General features: G+C 36.0%; 1 protein-coding gene across 7 annotated transcripts in view; it reads right to left on the bottom strand.

Moving 5' to 3' along the window:
- Positions 1-18,499, bottom strand: part of exoc1 (exocyst complex component 1) — a 75,647-nt gene that overhangs the window by 40,184 nt on the left and 16,964 nt on the right. For 4 of the 7 annotated variants that reach the window (XM_039750879.1, XM_039750881.1, XM_039750882.1 and 1 more), the window contains exons 5-7: positions 17,065-17,082; positions 9,975-10,162; positions 5,817-6,044 (exon numbers count right to left, since the gene is read on the bottom strand). In XM_039750879.1, the coding sequence (XP_039606813.1) occupies positions 5,817-6,044; positions 9,975-10,162; positions 17,065-17,082 (434 nt within the window). The remainder of the gene's footprint in view (positions 1-5,816; positions 6,045-9,974; positions 10,163-17,064; positions 17,083-18,499) is intronic. The other 3 variants (XM_039750880.1, XM_039750883.1, XM_039750885.1) reach the window with 1 other exon arrangement.

The raw sequence follows: 18,499 nt of genomic DNA, 5'->3' as shown, positions 1-18,499 counted from the left end.
ACAGTCATGTTACGTTATTTTTAAAATGTTCCCTTTTCTTTTTCTAGCTTTTTTAACACACTACTTCTCCTGCGATACGCGGGTATATATATATGTATATATATATATATATAACCCGATCTACATACTCGAATAATGGATACTTTATTCGCCATCAGTGATTGTTTTGGTAAAGCCATACTCAGTGTATTCATTAGATGAACGGTAAAAAAGTAAGAGCGAGGGGAGGATGACTTATTGAGGCATGCAGGCTGTAGTCGCGTCAACTCTATCTGAATTGCGCGATCACATTTGAAAAATATATCTTTTCAAGTTCTATTTAGTCCATATGTGTCAAACTCAAGGGCATGGGCCACATCCGCCCGGCGTAATTATATCCGCCCGAGATCATTTTATATACTGTATTATTGTTATTAAAGCCCGGTATATGAAGCGCTGGTAACACAATAAACTACAGATCCCATAATGCAGCGCTTCAGCTGCCTTGCCGAACACTTACCGCGTTAATCAAGTCTACCTTAAGATGCTGCAAGTTATTGCGAAGCTAGCTCACACGCAGCTAAAGAGAAAAGTTGATTCTGAAAATAGAGCCTTTAAAAACCGATGGGAGGCTGAGTATATGTTTACTGAACCCTTGTGTCTCATTTGTGGAGCTAATGTGGCTGTAATTACAGAATTTAATCTAAGACGGCACTATAAAACAAAACATCAGGGTAACCTGAAAGACCTGAATGCAATGCAGAAGATACAGAAAGCAGAAGAATTAAATAAGAATCTGACACTTCAGCGGACGTTTTTACCCGTGCACAATCACAAAGTGATTTCAATTGAGGCTGCTTTTATGGGAGACACAACCACTTACCCCACTTTCCCTATTACCAAGTAATGTTAAACCAAGTCGTCACTACGGTGTTCCCAAATCGCACTTTGCTGATAAACTGAGCGCACTGAGTTTGCACGGCGCTTTGGTGACTTTGAAGAACAAAAAGTCCGTCTACATGCGGCTCGAACCTTGTGCATGTTTGGTAGCACATATCTGTGTGAGAAGCTCTTCTCAGTGATAAAGACTAACAAAACAGCACACAGGAGTCGCCTCACTGATGAGCACCTGCAATCCATCCTGAGAATCTCCACAACACAGAACCTCACAGCAAACAGAAACGAACCTGTGGCCAAAAAAAGATGCCAGGCGTCCAGCTCTAAAATGACATATGAGCAAAGACAACTGAATGATTTGATTTGTTATTGCTGAAAGGAACACATTTTATTTATATTTCTAGGTTTTGTTATGCAGCATGTTCATATTTGAATTTGTATAATTTTGACAGGATATATTTTTATGGAGAGCAAAATCTTTTGGGATATTTAAAATCTAAGTTTATTTTTTACAAAATATAAAATTACATAAGAGTAAAGAAATTTGAATGTTTGTTCTTTTAACGCTTTACTTTATTTCTAACTTGTATAATTTAGACAGGATATATTTTTATGGAGAGCAAAATATTATAAGTTGTTTAAGGTTTGAGTTGATTTATTCAGGAATAATATTCCTGTCTGTTTTACCATTCCTACCAAAGATATTTCTGTCGACTAAATAAAAATTCCTTCTATTTAAAATTTAAATAGAACTTGAACAAATCGATAGTTCATAATATCCACGCAGACTTGCACGTAAGAGCGGGTGTCATCCGTTTTAACAAACAGCGTATTGCACTGATACTGAAATAGCTGTGTGTGTATATATGTAGATATGTATGTATATGTATATATATGTTTATATATGTGTGTGTGTATGTATATATATATATATATATGTATTTGTGTGTATATATGTGTGTGTATGTATGTATGTGTGTATGTATATGTATGTGTATATATGTAGATATATATATGTATGTATATATGTTTGTGTGTGTGTGTAAATATATATATATATATATATATATATATGACAACAACACTCATCACTCACAACAGTGACAAAACAATAACATTGACAATCATGTTACGTTATTTTCAAAATGTTTCCTTTTCTTATTCATTGCTTCTTTAACACACTACTTCTCCGCTGCGAAGCGCGGGTATTTTGCTAGTATAATAATAAAGATACAAAATAAGATTAGCTTCAGCTATTAAAAATTTAGTTTTCAGATTTTGACCATATATGGAAAAAAGATTCAAAGCAAATTTGACAAATTTAAACTTTTTCCTAAGCCAACTGAAAACTCTAACATTAGAGAAAAAGAATCACAGTCTTCTTTTTGCTCCATTTCCTTTATCAACAAATGTGATTTTAACAAATTTCATTAGTACAAATTAAAAATGTTGCTGTGCACTTTACTGGTAATAGGTTCTGAAATGTGGTAAACTAGGTGTGAAAAATCTTACATTTGTTGCTCTTAAGGTTGGCTTACTGTTCATAACATTCTGTATATATTTTATGCAAAATAAAATCTGTTATTAGAAGTTAGCTCTGTGTGTCATGTATCTATACTAATAAAAGGCAAAGCCCTCACTGACTGACTGACTCACTGACTCATCACTAATTCTCCAACTTCCCGTGTAGGTAGAAGGCTGAAATTTGGCAGGCTCATTCCTTACAGCTTACTTACAAAAGTTGGGCAGGTTTCATTTTGAAATTCTACGCGTAACGGTCATAACTGGAAGATATTTTTCTCCATATACTGTAATGGAGTTGAGCTGGATGACCGTGGGGGGCGGAGTTTCGTGTGACATCATCACGCTTCCCACATAATCACGTGAACTGACTATCAACGCAGTACGTAGAAAACCAGGAAGAGCTCAAAAAAGCGCTGAAGAAAACATGCATTATATAACTGAGAAGGCAGCGAAACAATAAGCAGCGAGCGACTGACATATACAACCATATTCATGAGTGCTGCTACTTCGGAAACAAAGCACAGTGTAAACCTAAAGTTTAAATTAAGTTCATAGACAGGCTGCTGCTGGCGTTTGTAATTTAGTGCCTGCCCATATAAGGCCATCTGTCAGCGGCAATCCAATAGAAACACTGCCGCTGAATATTCACGGGTGAAGGACTGTGCTTATGCAGAGGAAGATGAGATGGTCAGGGTGGTGTTTGGCACAAACTCAGCGAAACTGCGAGAGAAACTTTTAAGTGCCGGGTCTTAGCTAACATTACATACAGCCGTGGACATCACATGAGATGGCACCAGCACAGCTGGGAACCTTCGATGCATGAACACCAAGCGGCTCACATGAAGTGACGCAGTGCACAGACAAAAAGCAACAGTTCCAAAGAGTGCTGAACAAAAAACGAATTACACAATTGAGAAGGCAGCAAAAAAATATGAAGCGTCTGATACATACAAGCATATTCATAAGTGCAGCTGCTGCGGAAAGAAAGCACACAGTGGAAAAATTCAATGTCCTGCTAAAGGAAGACAGTGTAAAAAAAAAACCTGTGCATGCAGTTTGTCACGTCTCAGATAAAGAGTAAGACGAGCTGTTTATTGATGCAGTAAGAAACAAATCGATGAATGAAACCTCTTATCTTGACAACGATTGACAAACACGGAATGTAACTTGAACACAACACATCCTACAAATACGAACCTGATTGAAAGAAATAATAATAATCAAATCCTTGATGACAGCAACACTCAATAACACTCACAAAACAATTACTGTATACTGACAATCATGTTACGTTATTTTTAAAATGTTCCCTTTTCTTTTTTATAACTTCTTTAACAACTACTTTTCCGCTGCGAATATATATATATATATATATATATATATATATACCCGATCTACATACTCTCAAATAGACAAGCCACGCCGTGCAAATTGTAGAGGCTTAGCCTCTAGTGCCGCCATCCGAGGTTCGATTCCCGAGAATGGATGCACTGAGTATGTACGCGTGCTTCCCGATTCATTTTACCCTTGAATCTCCTTGGTTTGGGACGTATGAAAAAATATGCGGTTAACGCAGAATCATGTTACGTTATTTTTAAAATGTTTCCTTTTCTTAGCACAAGCACAGCTGAGAAGCTTCGATGCATGTACTCCATAACGCATTTAATCACACTTTCAATTCCAAGCAAAGGGGAACTTTTGTCAATGCATGATTTCCTGGTACATCGATTACATTGATGATACACATCACATCTACAAAAATGTTAAGAGTCGGAATAAAGCGTGTTCCTACGACTGATCGGAGGAAAATTTCATTTCAAAAGACTACCCGACGAAAGCCTTGATAAAATCATGGTTTTGTGCACACTGAAAAGCAAGCAAAATTAGATGCATTACAGAAAGCGGACTTTGTGGATCTTACTGGGGATCATTGGACTTCCGTGACCGTTAGTAATTCTAATTACATCCATTTACAAAATGTTCAATGATCACACTGTTTTAGCCTAATATACAAAATAATTTTGGCTAAGGTTACTCAGAGTTTAAAGATTAAGTTGGTCAAATTACCTTTTATGTTTTTGACTTATATTTTTAAGAAGAAAAATTTTGGTTATTATTATTTAAAGACAATACCATTCTGAAAATGTACTTAAAGTACTTAAACTACCACTTTATTTTTAAGTCTGCCCAATTTTAACCAGGGATGAAGCATTTTTTTTCAGAAATTAAAAGAGCTTGAGTTTACAATATTCATGTCCATGTCTATTATTTGATTCTGTCGCCCACTAAAACCCTTTTAAATTAAAAAAAAAATATTTGCGATTTGGGGCAAATTTACATGATTTTACGATTTGATTAATCAAGATTAATTATTACACAGCCTCTAATTAAATGGATTAATTGTTTTAATCGAGTCCCCCCTCTAATATATATATATGTAGATTTGTATATATATGTGTATATACAGTATATATGTAGATATGTATATGTATATATGTGTGTGTGTGTATATATATATATATATATATATATATATATGATGTATATATATGTTTATATGTGTGTGTGTCTATATATATATATACATATATATATATATATATATATATATATATATATATATATATATTGTTATATTATTATTAGAATGTTTCCTTTTCTTTTTACTTCTCCGCTGCCAAGTGCGGGTATTTTGCTATATATTTTGCTATATTTCTGCCTCCTCCAGACCGTGAGGGGCGTCTGCCCTGGTTATGTTGGCGGCCTCGGGTAAAGGGCTTGGAAGCCCAGCCCTGTAGGGTCCCGTAGCCACCGCCAGGCGGTGCCCCGGTGCCTGTAGAAGTCTGGAGCCCAGCACTTCCGCCACACCAGGAAGTGCTGGGGGGGAAGAGGACAGGTGGAAACCCGGAGGGCTTCCGGGTGCGCAGCCGGCATTTCTGCCACACTATATATATATATATATATATATATATATATATATATAGATAGATAGATAGATATATATATATATATATATCTGAATACAGAATTAAAACTAAATATTTTAATTTAATTAAGTCATTGATTTCATATGTTGAACATTTACGGACAAGTTTAGATATATTGGTATATTAGCTATATTGCTAGTGTTCCTCTCTTTAAAAAGGTATTACATAAATCTTTATATCTGAGTTTCATCAGATCATCATAAACAAATCCCAAAAAAGAAAATACATGTTCTGCTAAACTTGGACATTTGCTTCTTCAAGGTAAAAAAAACCTTAATAGGTTTAATTGGTTATTGTTTATTATCACTAGAGAAAGTGGGTCCAGATGATGAGTTAAATGAAGAAAAGACTCTGAATTATTCAAGCTTTACTGTAGAATATGTGGTAAAAAATGAAATTCTTACTAGCTTACCATTGACTGTTACTCACCACTATAAATTCAATTTCATCCAGGAGCTTTACATTATTAGTATTGCTCAACTGTATCATGTGGTTACTCTGGGAGATTTGGTCCATCTGGTCCTTTACACTCTGAAGCATTTCTTCATAGCTGCTCAACTTCAGCTCAATCTCATCCACATCATTCAGAGCCTCATCTAATAACTGCATCAGAATGTTCACTTGCTTTTCAGAAGCCATGATTGACTGAATATTGGCCTAAGTTGGAAGGAAATTCAGATTTAGCAAAGAAAAATATAGTGTATACTTTGTCCCAACACATTTTCACAATCTTTTATAAAGGTGGCACATTTTGTTAAGAGCTGGGAGGAAAACAAAACACTTGCAGTATTACAGGTAATGGTAATGAAACATTTCAGAAAAGGAGCAATACTGAAGTAGAATAAAACATGGAATGCACTAATAAAATTACTAATAACAAGGCTATATTGATAATATAGGAGGAATGATCAAAATGTTCTCAGCCTGACTTTTTATTAAAAATACAATTAAAATCAAAGAGTGTTATTTTTCCAAATAATCTCTGTGAATACTCAACCTTATAATATTGACAAAGCTTGTCTGTGCTACACAAATATAATTATCATGCAACTACTCTCTCTGTAGCTGACATGACATCTTCATCATCGGCAAAATGCCATGCTATCCTATGGAGGTAGTCCTTCAGATTGGGAAACAGGTGGTAGTCATACCGGGCTGGAGTGGGTGTGGCATCTCTTCAAATCTTTATTGCTGCAAAGCAGCCTTTCAACTCAAGCAGCTTCAGCAGGATGTTGCTGTTACGCATGAGGAGATATGAGTGGCAAAACCACAGCACCACCCTTTCCAGTTTGCTACAGAAAATGCCACATCAAATCAACTTTTACACTGAATAGTTATGTGAACCATTTGATCCTCAACCTCAATAAAAATTGTGCGTGATTCTAATGGCACTCTTTTAGATGTTTGTTTTTGGACCATCATCATTTCTACATCATAATGATGTATCCAAATTTCATCTTCAGTTGTAAAATGCTTCCTAAATGTTTCAGTTTGAATTCAATAGCGTGAGGCTGTCCATGAAACACTGAATGGGATGCACTGATGCTTCAATGGAAGAATCAAAAATCTAGGCATCCTAAGCACACACACTCCTTCTTTAATGATAATCTCAATCTCAGTAACCCACAGGTGCCAACTGTGATACGGAGGAGGCAAATAGGATATAAATGAATTGTGGTATTTTATTTCTTTGCTGTGAATTTTCAAAGGGAATTTGACTGTAATTGATAATCTTTATATTTATTTATTATTAAAATGACTCTAAAAATGCAATAAATGACTTTGGATCAGTGTGAAAACTGAAAAAACAATCATGTAATAGGTTATGCACTGTGATTCAATTAAGGTGACTTCAGGAAATAGCTGGGATGGAGTGTTGGGAATGAGGGGGATATTTTGAAGATGGTAACAGAATATCAATAAATAGACCTCTATGCAAAAGGTTTCCATAAAATGAAGCAATGGAGAGGTTTTTTATCCATTCCAAGGAGGAAGAAATGTTCAAATGAGAAATTCACAATGTACAGGGTCACACAGGGATATGGGAAAATTTGGAACTAGGTGTTGGCGACCCTGGGGTGTCGGCAGTTGTTTGGGACCAATGCGACCTCGTTTAGATTATATTGGAGCAGTGGAATGACGCGCAATGAGTGTTTGCTGTGAAAACCTTTTATAAGAATGGTGATAGTGTGACTGCTGCGCAAAAGGAATTTTGGCATCATTACCAGTTAGTACGTCATGATTGTGTCCCGTCTGCTAACGCAATTACAACATGGGTGCGTAATTTCAAAGAAACGGGTTCAGCCTTAAAACAGAAGTCCCCAGGTGGAGCCACTTCACATACTGCCTGACAAACGATGGTAGCTATTTGACAATTGTTTGGAAGGCATGTCATTTCACGCAATCGTGACATTCCTGGGCCTCCAAGATCCCCAGATCCCACAGTTTTTGATTTGTTTTCAGTGGGGACATCTTAAAATCCAAATGAACCATACATGTCCTGCAACCATTACTGAACTAAAAAGGAGCATTGAAGAGGAAATTGCTGACATTCCTCTTGACATGTTACATCAAGCAATGCAGAATTTCCACAACAGACTGTCAGAATGTGTATAGAGAAATGGACAACACCTTCATGATGTTTTCCTCATATCCAGTACAATGCATTTCATCATTAAATGTATTTTGTAATGTGTTTATTCGTGCACTGAACATCAATTGAAAATTTCCCGTTTCCCTGCACCACCCTGTACAAGTAGTTAACAATTGTTTGACACCCTGCAAGTCTCCAGATAAATGCAACTCAATTGTTTCTATTCAAAAAATGGTATGCATGTCTTTTTTGTGGATATGTCTATTTTGATTATGATTCAATTAAAAATATGTAGCCCTTTTTTACAGTCATACCTTTTGTAAATGACATTTATTTAAAAATTGTATGCATTTCTTTTTGTTTAAAAAGATACTTATTGCTATGATTATATAGTTATTTATTGGTGCTACATTTCTAACAGATTCACACTACCATTTCTGCCAAGTGTGAGCATCCAACTAAAAAGACAGAAAGGTGATTACTTTGGAGGAGAAATATTGCCACTTCTGGATATGATAAATGCAGGACATTCTTTACATTTGTTGACTCTAGATATGGCACAAACAAGCCCACGGTTAGCTGCATTTATAGAAAAGAAAAAGAAATGTGTGAAAGCTTTGTTGCAAGAGCCCCAATAACTGCAAAAATGGTGACTTCTGTACATGATAAAGCTGTAGTGAGACTGAAAGATCTCTTATCAGGGTTAGCTTTACACTGGTGCAAGTGGTTCCCTTGCAATGGGGCACACAAAGGTTTTTTTTTTCCTATCTATTAAAAAGCAGTCATCCATGAAATTTTACTTAGCAAAGAGACCCTATGTAAGTCTTGCTTTCTCTCCCAAACTGTACTAGACTTCATTAAATGGTAGTATCTTTGTTGACATGAAAAAAGGGGGAGGAAGTCAAAGAACAAGAGAGAGAAAGAGAGAGATTCATGACCAGAAGATGCCGGGGGCATTTGTTTCTCCAGATTACTGGGAATCACACTCCAGCATTAAATGAAGCTGCATTGGTTAAGACTGCACTGAGAACATGGTTATTTGGCTCCAGCGACGACTTGGGTGACAGGATCTTGGATAAGCTGCACTTTCTTTTACAAAATTGCTATCTTTTACATTTATACAGTAAAACATTACCTTTCTTACTCAGATTTATACCAATGCATTTAATTTCCAAACAAGCTGCTTTTATGAAAATCTAAGTTATTGATTTCTCTGTTGCATAGTTGCCCAGATAAAGGGAAGGCGAGTAATGCTTATTTAAGGCATAACTGTGCTGCATAAAATAAAGAAATGAACACTTACTTATATATCACAACCACACGTACATTTATAAGTATACAGGTGCATACAAAAGTACTCAATCCCCTTTAAGGTTGGAGTGACTTTAAGTTAAAAAAATTTTAGAAATTTGCTTGTACTTTCATTTTATAGTTTGAGGTAGAGTTAACAGTTAACACGTCTTTCAAGTACCATCAGACACCAGGCATACATATGAACTGCAGTATGTAAAAAATATGCATTTTTTTCTTTACATCACAACAAAAGACATTTACAAATTTTTGTACTTTAACAGAGGAGTAGTAGATTAAAGGCTCAACCTTTATATATTTGAAATAGCAGAAAATGTGATTGTGTCTAATCAGCCTCTGTGCAGCACAGGCCTGTTTTACTAAATTGGAGTAAACTTTTTTGCATATTAAATTTATGAAAGTTGCATAAGATCCCATTAAATGTTAACACAGTATACTTGTTCAGTTAATGGGAGCAATATCACATTTTCCCCTTATATGAATAATACTACTACTTCTTAAACCTTTTCCCCCACTGTTTACAGTATTAAATGAGTTATCATTTAATTTTTCTTCAAGACTAATAGGCCCTGCTTAAATTTAGTGGGAGACTTTTTACGTTTTTTTTTTCGTTAAACACACAACCCCATATCATGTCCAAAAACAAAACAGCACAAAGTATAGATCATATATGCTTTACTTACACCATCTAGTACTTGAAGTTCTCTTGATAACTTTTCTGCAAAGGCTTCTGCATTTGAGATGGCATATTCACAAGCATCCATCATTATTTCAATATCTTGTTCTTCTCTTGTACTAAGCTCTTGGTAATCATCCAAAGTTTCTTCATCTCCTCCTGCAACACTAGGATTTTCTCCACTAGGAACGGATTCTTTTGTTGGAAACAAGAAAACCAAAAGCTATAATTCAGTTTTTCCTGATCAAGACACATTTATTTCAGACATTCAAGCTTTTGGACGAATAAAAACACAACTGTTTATGAAATGTTTGACTGAAAAGGAAGATGTTATTGTCACACTATAATCAAGATTAAAAAAGGAAATCTCTGTGGGTGAGTAGTTCAGCTGAATGTAGCATTGCTAAATAGATTCATTATTTAAATATGCTCATTGCTCGTCAAAATTGCACTCTTTCAAATTGGGTGAAAATCAACTGCCATTCCATGTCACAACCACTGAAATGTACAGCATTGTACAGCAACAACTTGCTTGTGAGAAGAAAGTAAATAACTCTTAATATTAAGAGCAAACAACACAGATGCAATGTTCTCAGTCTGAACATTTGGAATCTTGGATGCACCATGTTATTTTATTAATGAAAAATCTCTTTGAACAGCTCTTTGTAGACTTCAACTTTTTCAGCTCTGCATTTCATACCATCCTCCCTCATAAACTGTTGACCAAACTGACAAATCTGGAATTGTCCTCACTTCATCTGCCTCTGGATTATGGATTTCCTCTCTGATTGCTCCCAGAGGGTAAAAATGGGCCCCCACATCTCCTCAGCCTCAACACAGGGCTGTGTTCTAAGCCCCCCTTTACTTCACCCACTGCAAATATGTGGATGACACTGCTGTAGAGCGGCCCATCACTGGGGGGAATGGGTCTGCTTATTGGGGTGAAGTGGAACGGTTGTCTGTGTGGTGCAGAGACAACAATCTGGTTCTTAACACCACCAAAACCAAGGAACTGATCTTCGATGAATATTTAGCCCCTTTTCAGTGATGAAGATTGTGTGGAGAGGATCTCAAACTTCTGGTTCTGGGGTGTGCACATAGCGGAGGACCTAAATTGGAGCACTAACACCACAGAGCTCGTATAGAAGACACAGTAGAGACTTTACTTCCTGAAGATCCTCAGGAAGAATCATTCCACCAAAAAACTGCTCATGTCCTTCAACTGTCGCTCCATAGTTAGCATATTGACTTATTGCATTTGTATGTGGTTTGCCAGCTGCACTGCATCAAAGAGCAAAGCGCTCCAGAGGGTCATCACCACTGCCCAGAAGATCATCAGATGTCCTCTCCTATCCTGAAAAATGCCAGGATCATAAACACCCATCCCAGCCCAGTCACTCTCTGTTTGAACTGCTGCCTTCGGGCAGATGCTTCAAGAAAATAAAAAAACGGACAAATAGACTAAAAAATAGCTTTTACCGAACGGCTGTGACTGCACTAAATGATGCTCACACAGTGAAACTTTAAAGGCAACAAATGGTAAAATAAATACTAGCAGACTGTTAGCAAAACAGGGTGCTAGCTTGGTATGACACAAAGTGCACAATCTAAATTAAACTACAGATAAAAAGAAGACTTTTTGTGGACAAATACTCTGCATCTAGACTGATTATTAAAAAGAAAATTTTAATGCATATGCATAGAATTGTTAAAAATGCTTCACCAAATGTGCACAATATATTATAAACATAAACAGGCACAAGTGTCACATTGATAACTTGATCAAGAGCTGGAAGTGATTGATTTTTGCTCTTAACACAAAAATCAACTGATCAGCTGGCTAGTTTTAGAAAGCAAAAAAATGGTACTCAATTACATGTATAGGCTGACATTGTCAGAAAAATATATAATTTCTACCTAGTTTATTATGAGATACATCTTTTTTTTTTTTTGCTTTTTTGTTCAATGCTCCTCAGCATCTCTATTCCAGTGAGTACCTTCATTTCAAACAAAGCATTTTTTCTCTATACCATTCACTTATGCTATCATGTTATTTAATTAAATCCACAGAGGTATTTAACATCTCCTGATCAATAGTTATGAAGTAAGCAGGTTCCAAAAAAAAAACCTGTTGGCTGGATGCATGGAATTACACCTTTGCAGACAAGACTTTTAACCAATAAATGAATGAAAAAGGTAGGTCTTCAATTTAAAAGCTCAGTCCAGAGTGAACACGTTTCCTCTGCATGCAATGCTCAGATTTTACGTGTTTATTTCACTATTTTTAGCACATAATACATCTGATTGGACGACTTGATGCATGGATTATGCAACAAGAAAAATGTAGGAATTTTACATTGAATTTTTTTTTTCCTGTGGAACAGAATTGGTCTCCATGAATAGCCATTTTATCAGAAAGTTTCTTATTTACCTTCTTCATGAATACATAAAGGTTTTTCTTGCCAATTTACTACAAACCACATGGAGTAAACAACATATAAAACATAATTTGTTAATATTACATTAAGTTTCCAAGTACAAAACTGCAGGTTATTTTCTATTGCTACTTAAGGAATGCAACAAGCTTTTAAAAATCTGTCCCATTTTGAACAGCCAAGTCACCTATGTAGAGAGTGTATCCTAAAATTGGCCAATGTACTGAAATATTACTATTTCCTGTTAAAGAAATCAGTAGTGAGAATCAGTTATAAAAAAGTAAGATTCAAAGCAGTATGCATACTTGACCAGTAAATTAACTGTATGAATATCTGAGCCTGGCCTCAACGTTTCTTCCTGAAAACATTTCATGTACAGAATTAAAACAAACACTAATAAAGACAGAGATCTACTGGACTAACTCATTCTGCTACAATAGTTAGCACAGCCTTTTGCATACTAGGCAAGGGACTTTAAACTGGAAGGTTGCTAGCTAAATTCCTGCTTATACCTTGCCATGTGACCCTAAGCAAGTTACTTAATTCTCCAGTGCATCATCTGTAAACAAAAAAATAAATAAATAAAAAAAAAACAACTGTACTCAATTGCAAGCCGCTTAGTGTAATGGCAGCAGGCAATTCACAATTAACATAATGTCAATTTTAGCAGATCTGGGGAGTATGAAGGGTAAACTTTAAAAAAGACCTTGAATTTAATTAATAAAGATGCCCTGGAAAGTTAAATGTGTACATTTCAGTAAAAGTTTATAATTAAACTGGTTTGTAGTTGGATGTTATAAATAAAAAGGAAAACATTTTATGAAGCACCTTCAAAACAAAGTTATGTACACTGAAAATTACAATGCAGGTAGCTTTATTTTTCTTCATATTTAAGAAAAGATTTCCAGATGATGCCACTTACAATTTACAGTGGCTTGCAAAAGTATTCGGCCCCCTTGAACTTTTCCACATTTTGTCACATTACAGCCACAAACATGAATCAATTTTATTGGAATTTCATGTGAAAGACCAATACAAAGTGGTGTACACGTGAGAAGTGGAACGAAAATCATACATGATTCCAAAAATTTTTTACAAATAAATAACTGAAAAGTGGGGTGTGCATAATTATTCAGCCCCCTGAGTCAATACTTTGTAGAACCACCTTTTGCTGCAATTACAGCTGCCAGTGTTTTAGGGTATGCCTCTACCAGCTTTGCACATCTAGAGACTGAATTCCTTGCCCATTCTTCTTTGCAAAAGAGCTCCAGCTCAGTCAGATTAGATGGACAGCGTTTGTCAATAGCAGTTTTCAGATCTTGCCACAGATTCTCGATTGGATTTAGATCTGGACTTTTGAGTGGGCCATTCTAACACATGGATATGTTTTGTTTTAAACCATTCCATTGTTGCACTTGCTTTATGTTTAGGGTCATTGTCCTGCTGGAAGGTGAACCTCCGCCCCAGTCTCAAGTCTTTTGCAGACTCCAAGAGGTTTTCTTCCAAGATTGCCCTGTATTTGGCTCCATCCATCTTCCCATCAACTCTGACCAGCTTCCTGTCCCTGCTGAAGAGAAGCACCCCCAGAGCATGATGCTGCCACCACCATATTTGACAGTGGGGATGGTGTGTTCAGAGTGATGTGCAGTGTTAGTTTTCAGCCACACATAGCGTTTTTCATTTTGGCCAAAAAGTTCCATTTTGGTCTCATCTGACCAGAGCACCTTCTTCCACATGTTTGCTGTGTCCCCCACATGGCTTGTGGCAAACTGCAAACAGGACTTCTTATGGTTTTCTGTTAACAATGGCTTTCTTCTTGCCACTCTTCCATAAAGGCAAACTTTGTGCAGTGCACGACTAGTAGTTGTCCTATGGACAGATTCCCCCACCTGAGCTGTAGATCTCTGCAGCTTGTCCAGAGTCACCATGGGCCTCTTGGCTGCATTTCTGATCAGTGCTCTCCTTGTTCGGCCTGTGAGTTTAGGTGGGCGGCCTTGTCTTGGTAGGTTTACAGTTGTGCCATACTCCTTCCATTTCTGAATGATCGCTTGAACAGTGCTCCGTGGGATGTTCAAGGCTTTGGAAATCTTTTTGTAGCCTAAGCCTCCTTTAAATTTCTCAATAACTTTATCCCTGACCTGTCTGGTGTGTTCTTTGGACTTCATGGTGTTGTTGCTCCCAATATTCTCTTAGACAACCTCTGAGGCCGTCACAGAGCAGCTGTATTTGTACTGACATTAGATTACACACAGGTGCACTCTATTTAGTCATTAGCACTCATCAGGCAATGTCTATGGGCAACTGACTGCACTCAGACCAAAGGGGGCTGAATAATTATGCACACCCCACTTTGCAGTTATTTATTTGTAAAAAATGTTTGGAATCATTTATGATTTTCGTTCCACTTCTCACGTGTACACCACTTTGTATTGGTCTTTCACGTGGAATTCCAATGAAATTGATTCATGTTTGTGGCTGTAATGTGACAAAATGTGGAAAAGTTCAAGGGGGCCGAATACTTTTGCAAACTACTGTAGGTCCCTCTGAATGCTGCAGTTTTTACTTCACTGAACATCCATCTGATCATGATAGGTATTGCTTTGAAGTGTTCAATGAACTTGGCACCAAACAAGTCAATGTGATTATGATGGGTGAAAGGTTGTTTTTTTTTTTTTGTCAAGCAGAGCCATTTTCATTTGTTCCAAGGTAAACCAAGAACAAACAAATACAGTCACAAAATCTCACTAAAGGCACTAAACCTTTAAGATAAACATCAGTGTATATGGTCTTGGGCTACCAGAACATTTTCAATATGCTTGATATACAGTAGATTAAGTAAGTGTCTGGAAAGATGGAGCATAATTTTGTTTGACATTTTGAGAATGGCTGTGGTAAACAATGCATCTGGTTATTCCCATGGAATCTCACAGAACTAGTTAATTTTTATTTATAATTAATTTATATTGACAACTCAGATTGAACCAGCCATCGCAAATTGATTAACATTATCACCACGCTCTTCAAACCATTAATTGATCACTTCTTCCCTGTGAATAGGACCAAGAAAAGGTACCTCACATTATAACAGGGCAACCAAAACCATTATTATTTTTGTAAAGCAAGCCTTTAGGGCTGTAGAAAAGTAATTTACCAAAACACAACAATAATATTCTTCTCTCTATTGTTCTGAAATTATTCTGATAACCCAAACCAATGCAATGAGATGCCTAGTCCATTGCAAGATGCCCTTGTTTACACCAAGCCAATCAAGACTATATGACCGAACGAAAATGGCTTTGGAGTATAAGAAGACGTGTAAAAACAGGGCCCTGACTAGTAACCAAATCCAGATCTACATGTATGAGATATTGCTGCACAAAATAGAAACCAAAAAAAGTAATTTATTTTTCCGATAATTGACTTGCTTTGAGCAAGTATAGTATAGTAAGTATCAACTCAGTGAAGTATACTTAAACTTGTTTAAACATCATCACTATACACTACCGGTCAAAAGTTTCAGAACTCCTCAGTTTTTCCAGTTTTTATTCAGATTTAATCAGTTGAAATGCAATGAATTACCTAAAATAGTGAAAAGGTAAGCAGTAAACTGGTAGAGGTTTACATTTAAAGTTTACATTAGCAAAAATGGAAAAAAAAGGAAATTTCAGAATATTACAAAGGAGCCTACTTCAGGGTATACCAAATAGAGTTAGTGACTTGCACAGAGTGACTGTCATTCTGAATCACAAGGGTTACCACAGTTTGGCTGTTATATTAGCAAAAGATGGCTACTTTGATGAATCAAAAATTAGAATACAATTTTGCAAACTTAATGATTCCTCAACTTACTTTTTATGTGCCATTGTTTATTTGTTCTAGGTGTTCTATAGCTTTTGACCAGTAATGTATTTCCTTTTTCTGATCTTTAACAAGTATCTCTACCTCTGCATACAATAAAAGCTGTGACTATTATGTAAGGAACAGAAAATAACATTTTAATTAATTAAATAATCTACTAAAGTGTTTACACCTCTGAATGAGGTGGCTTGGAAGTCACTGCGTGACCATTTACAATTCTATTGACTTATCTATGGACCAATAAATTTCAAAACTATGCAGTAATTTTAATGACATTCATCTCTCCCATAGATATTTCTCATGGTAAGAAGACAACTATTCAATTTGTAATTATGAGTAAATTGTGGGGGGCAGGGGCAAAGCAGCGCAATGCTATTTAGTTGTTGTAAATTGGACTGATGTATGAGTGGGTGTGTGCGCAAATGTCTCCTGTGATTAATTTCAACTCAAAGACTTTGTTTTTCATGCCCTGTGATCTTCAATCAATAACAGATTCCTGTCCTTTTCCATTTTACCTAACTTTTTCTTTTTTCCTCAAAAAATTCAAGTGCACAACAAAGTAGATGGACAGCATATTTAGTCATAAAAACTTCTCTTTAAAACAAATAAAATATACACAATTTCTACAACTAAGATAAATGTTGACAACAACAAAGAACACATCATAAAGTTTTTTTTCTATGAATCATTTTCAAATAAACAGTATGATTCATACTATTGAAAATATTTCCTACAAAAGTCTAGAAATAAGAAAACACATGAAACAGACACAAGCAGAAGACAAAACAGTGAATTATTACCAACCTTCAGCTTTGGGAAGTTCTGGCCAGTGAAAGTTTAGAAAGAAGAGTAAACAGAAAAGAAATATTATAGAAAGACAAGTAGCAATAGATGGACCTATAAAGTTTTATTGCGTCCAAATAAAAAATATGTATTTTGAAATTGGCAATTACTTGGATTTTGTTACCAGGTATAAGTCTTTCTTATAGGAAAATTAAAACCACTCACTCAACTACGACAATCATGAAAGACTAGGGGCCTCATGCATAATGGCGTTTGTAGAACTCACACTAAAACATGGTGTACGGACAAAAGTAGAAATGTGCAAACACACAAAAAAATTCAGTTCCATTCAGTTCAGCTCCATAAATCCCGGTCAGCGTGAAAAGTAACGCACGCGCACATGCTTGCCGTCTCACACCGACTCCTCCCAGAATTTTGCATATTTTAATATGCAAATCAATATAAATATCACCTCCCCCATTCACTGTTTGGTTAAAAGACAATGGCAAAAGCACGTGAAAAAAAGAATTTCAGCAAATGCAAAGTGGAGGCAAGGAAAACTGTACTATTTGTTGTCTTAAGCAGTGGTATAAACAACAACCAAGTTAATCGAGTGATATTGAGTGGCGGAGACACTCAAAATTTCAAGTTCAGAAAGTCGCACAGTGCCCAAAAAAAAAAAAAAAAAGTGGTCAGATATCAAATATTTTATTCTTATAGGTTATTTTGTTATTAAAGTAGAAGAGCGTAAACTTAATTTTAAAATCAATGTTAAATTTATTAGAGTTTTCAGATCTTATCTTAACTAAAGTAGCACGTTAAATGCTTCGTATTGTATGTGTTCTTCTATGTGCTCTATGTGTGTGACTCGCTACGCGTTTCTTAATCGTGCTTTCTCTTAAGCCAACAGGACACAGAATACATTACATTTATGATATTATAGCTCTCTGAACAATTTAAATACTAAGATGTATACCTGATATCATTTTCATGATCAAACGAATTAAAGCATGTATTAAATATGGGTACACTGTGTAGCAGTGGTTGCGATGAGCTGGCACCCTGTCCAGAGATTGTTCCTGCCACGACCCTTGATGAAATAATTTAATGCAGCAGTACTGTCTCTTTCAAACGTACAAATCCCCCAATTCCTGTCCTTCCTTTTCTTTCTCCATGTAACTAATCGCCACACAATAAGCTCTGAAATGTCAAACCATATGTAAGCATAGAATGCTGATTCTTCACAACTTTTAAGGCAAACTGAAATATCTTTGTAGTATATGTTTAATTACTCCATCCATCTATCCAGCCAGGGTTGCGCCAGTCCCAACAAGCATACAGTGTAAGGTAAGACCAATCCCAATACGGGGCGCCAGATCATCGCTACTGCTGCGTCACTGTGCCTACACATTTAATTATTAACAGTACTCATTATTTAGTTAAAAATGTATCTGTA

Source organism: Polypterus senegalus, chromosome 4, assembly GCF_016835505.1.
Source record: "Polypterus senegalus isolate Bchr_013 chromosome 4, ASM1683550v1, whole genome shotgun sequence".
Taxonomy (NCBI): Eukaryota; Metazoa; Chordata; class Cladistia; order Polypteriformes; family Polypteridae; genus Polypterus; species Polypterus senegalus.
Note: the sequence above shows the minus strand (reverse complement) of the source record. Positions and strands in the feature narration are given on the sequence as shown.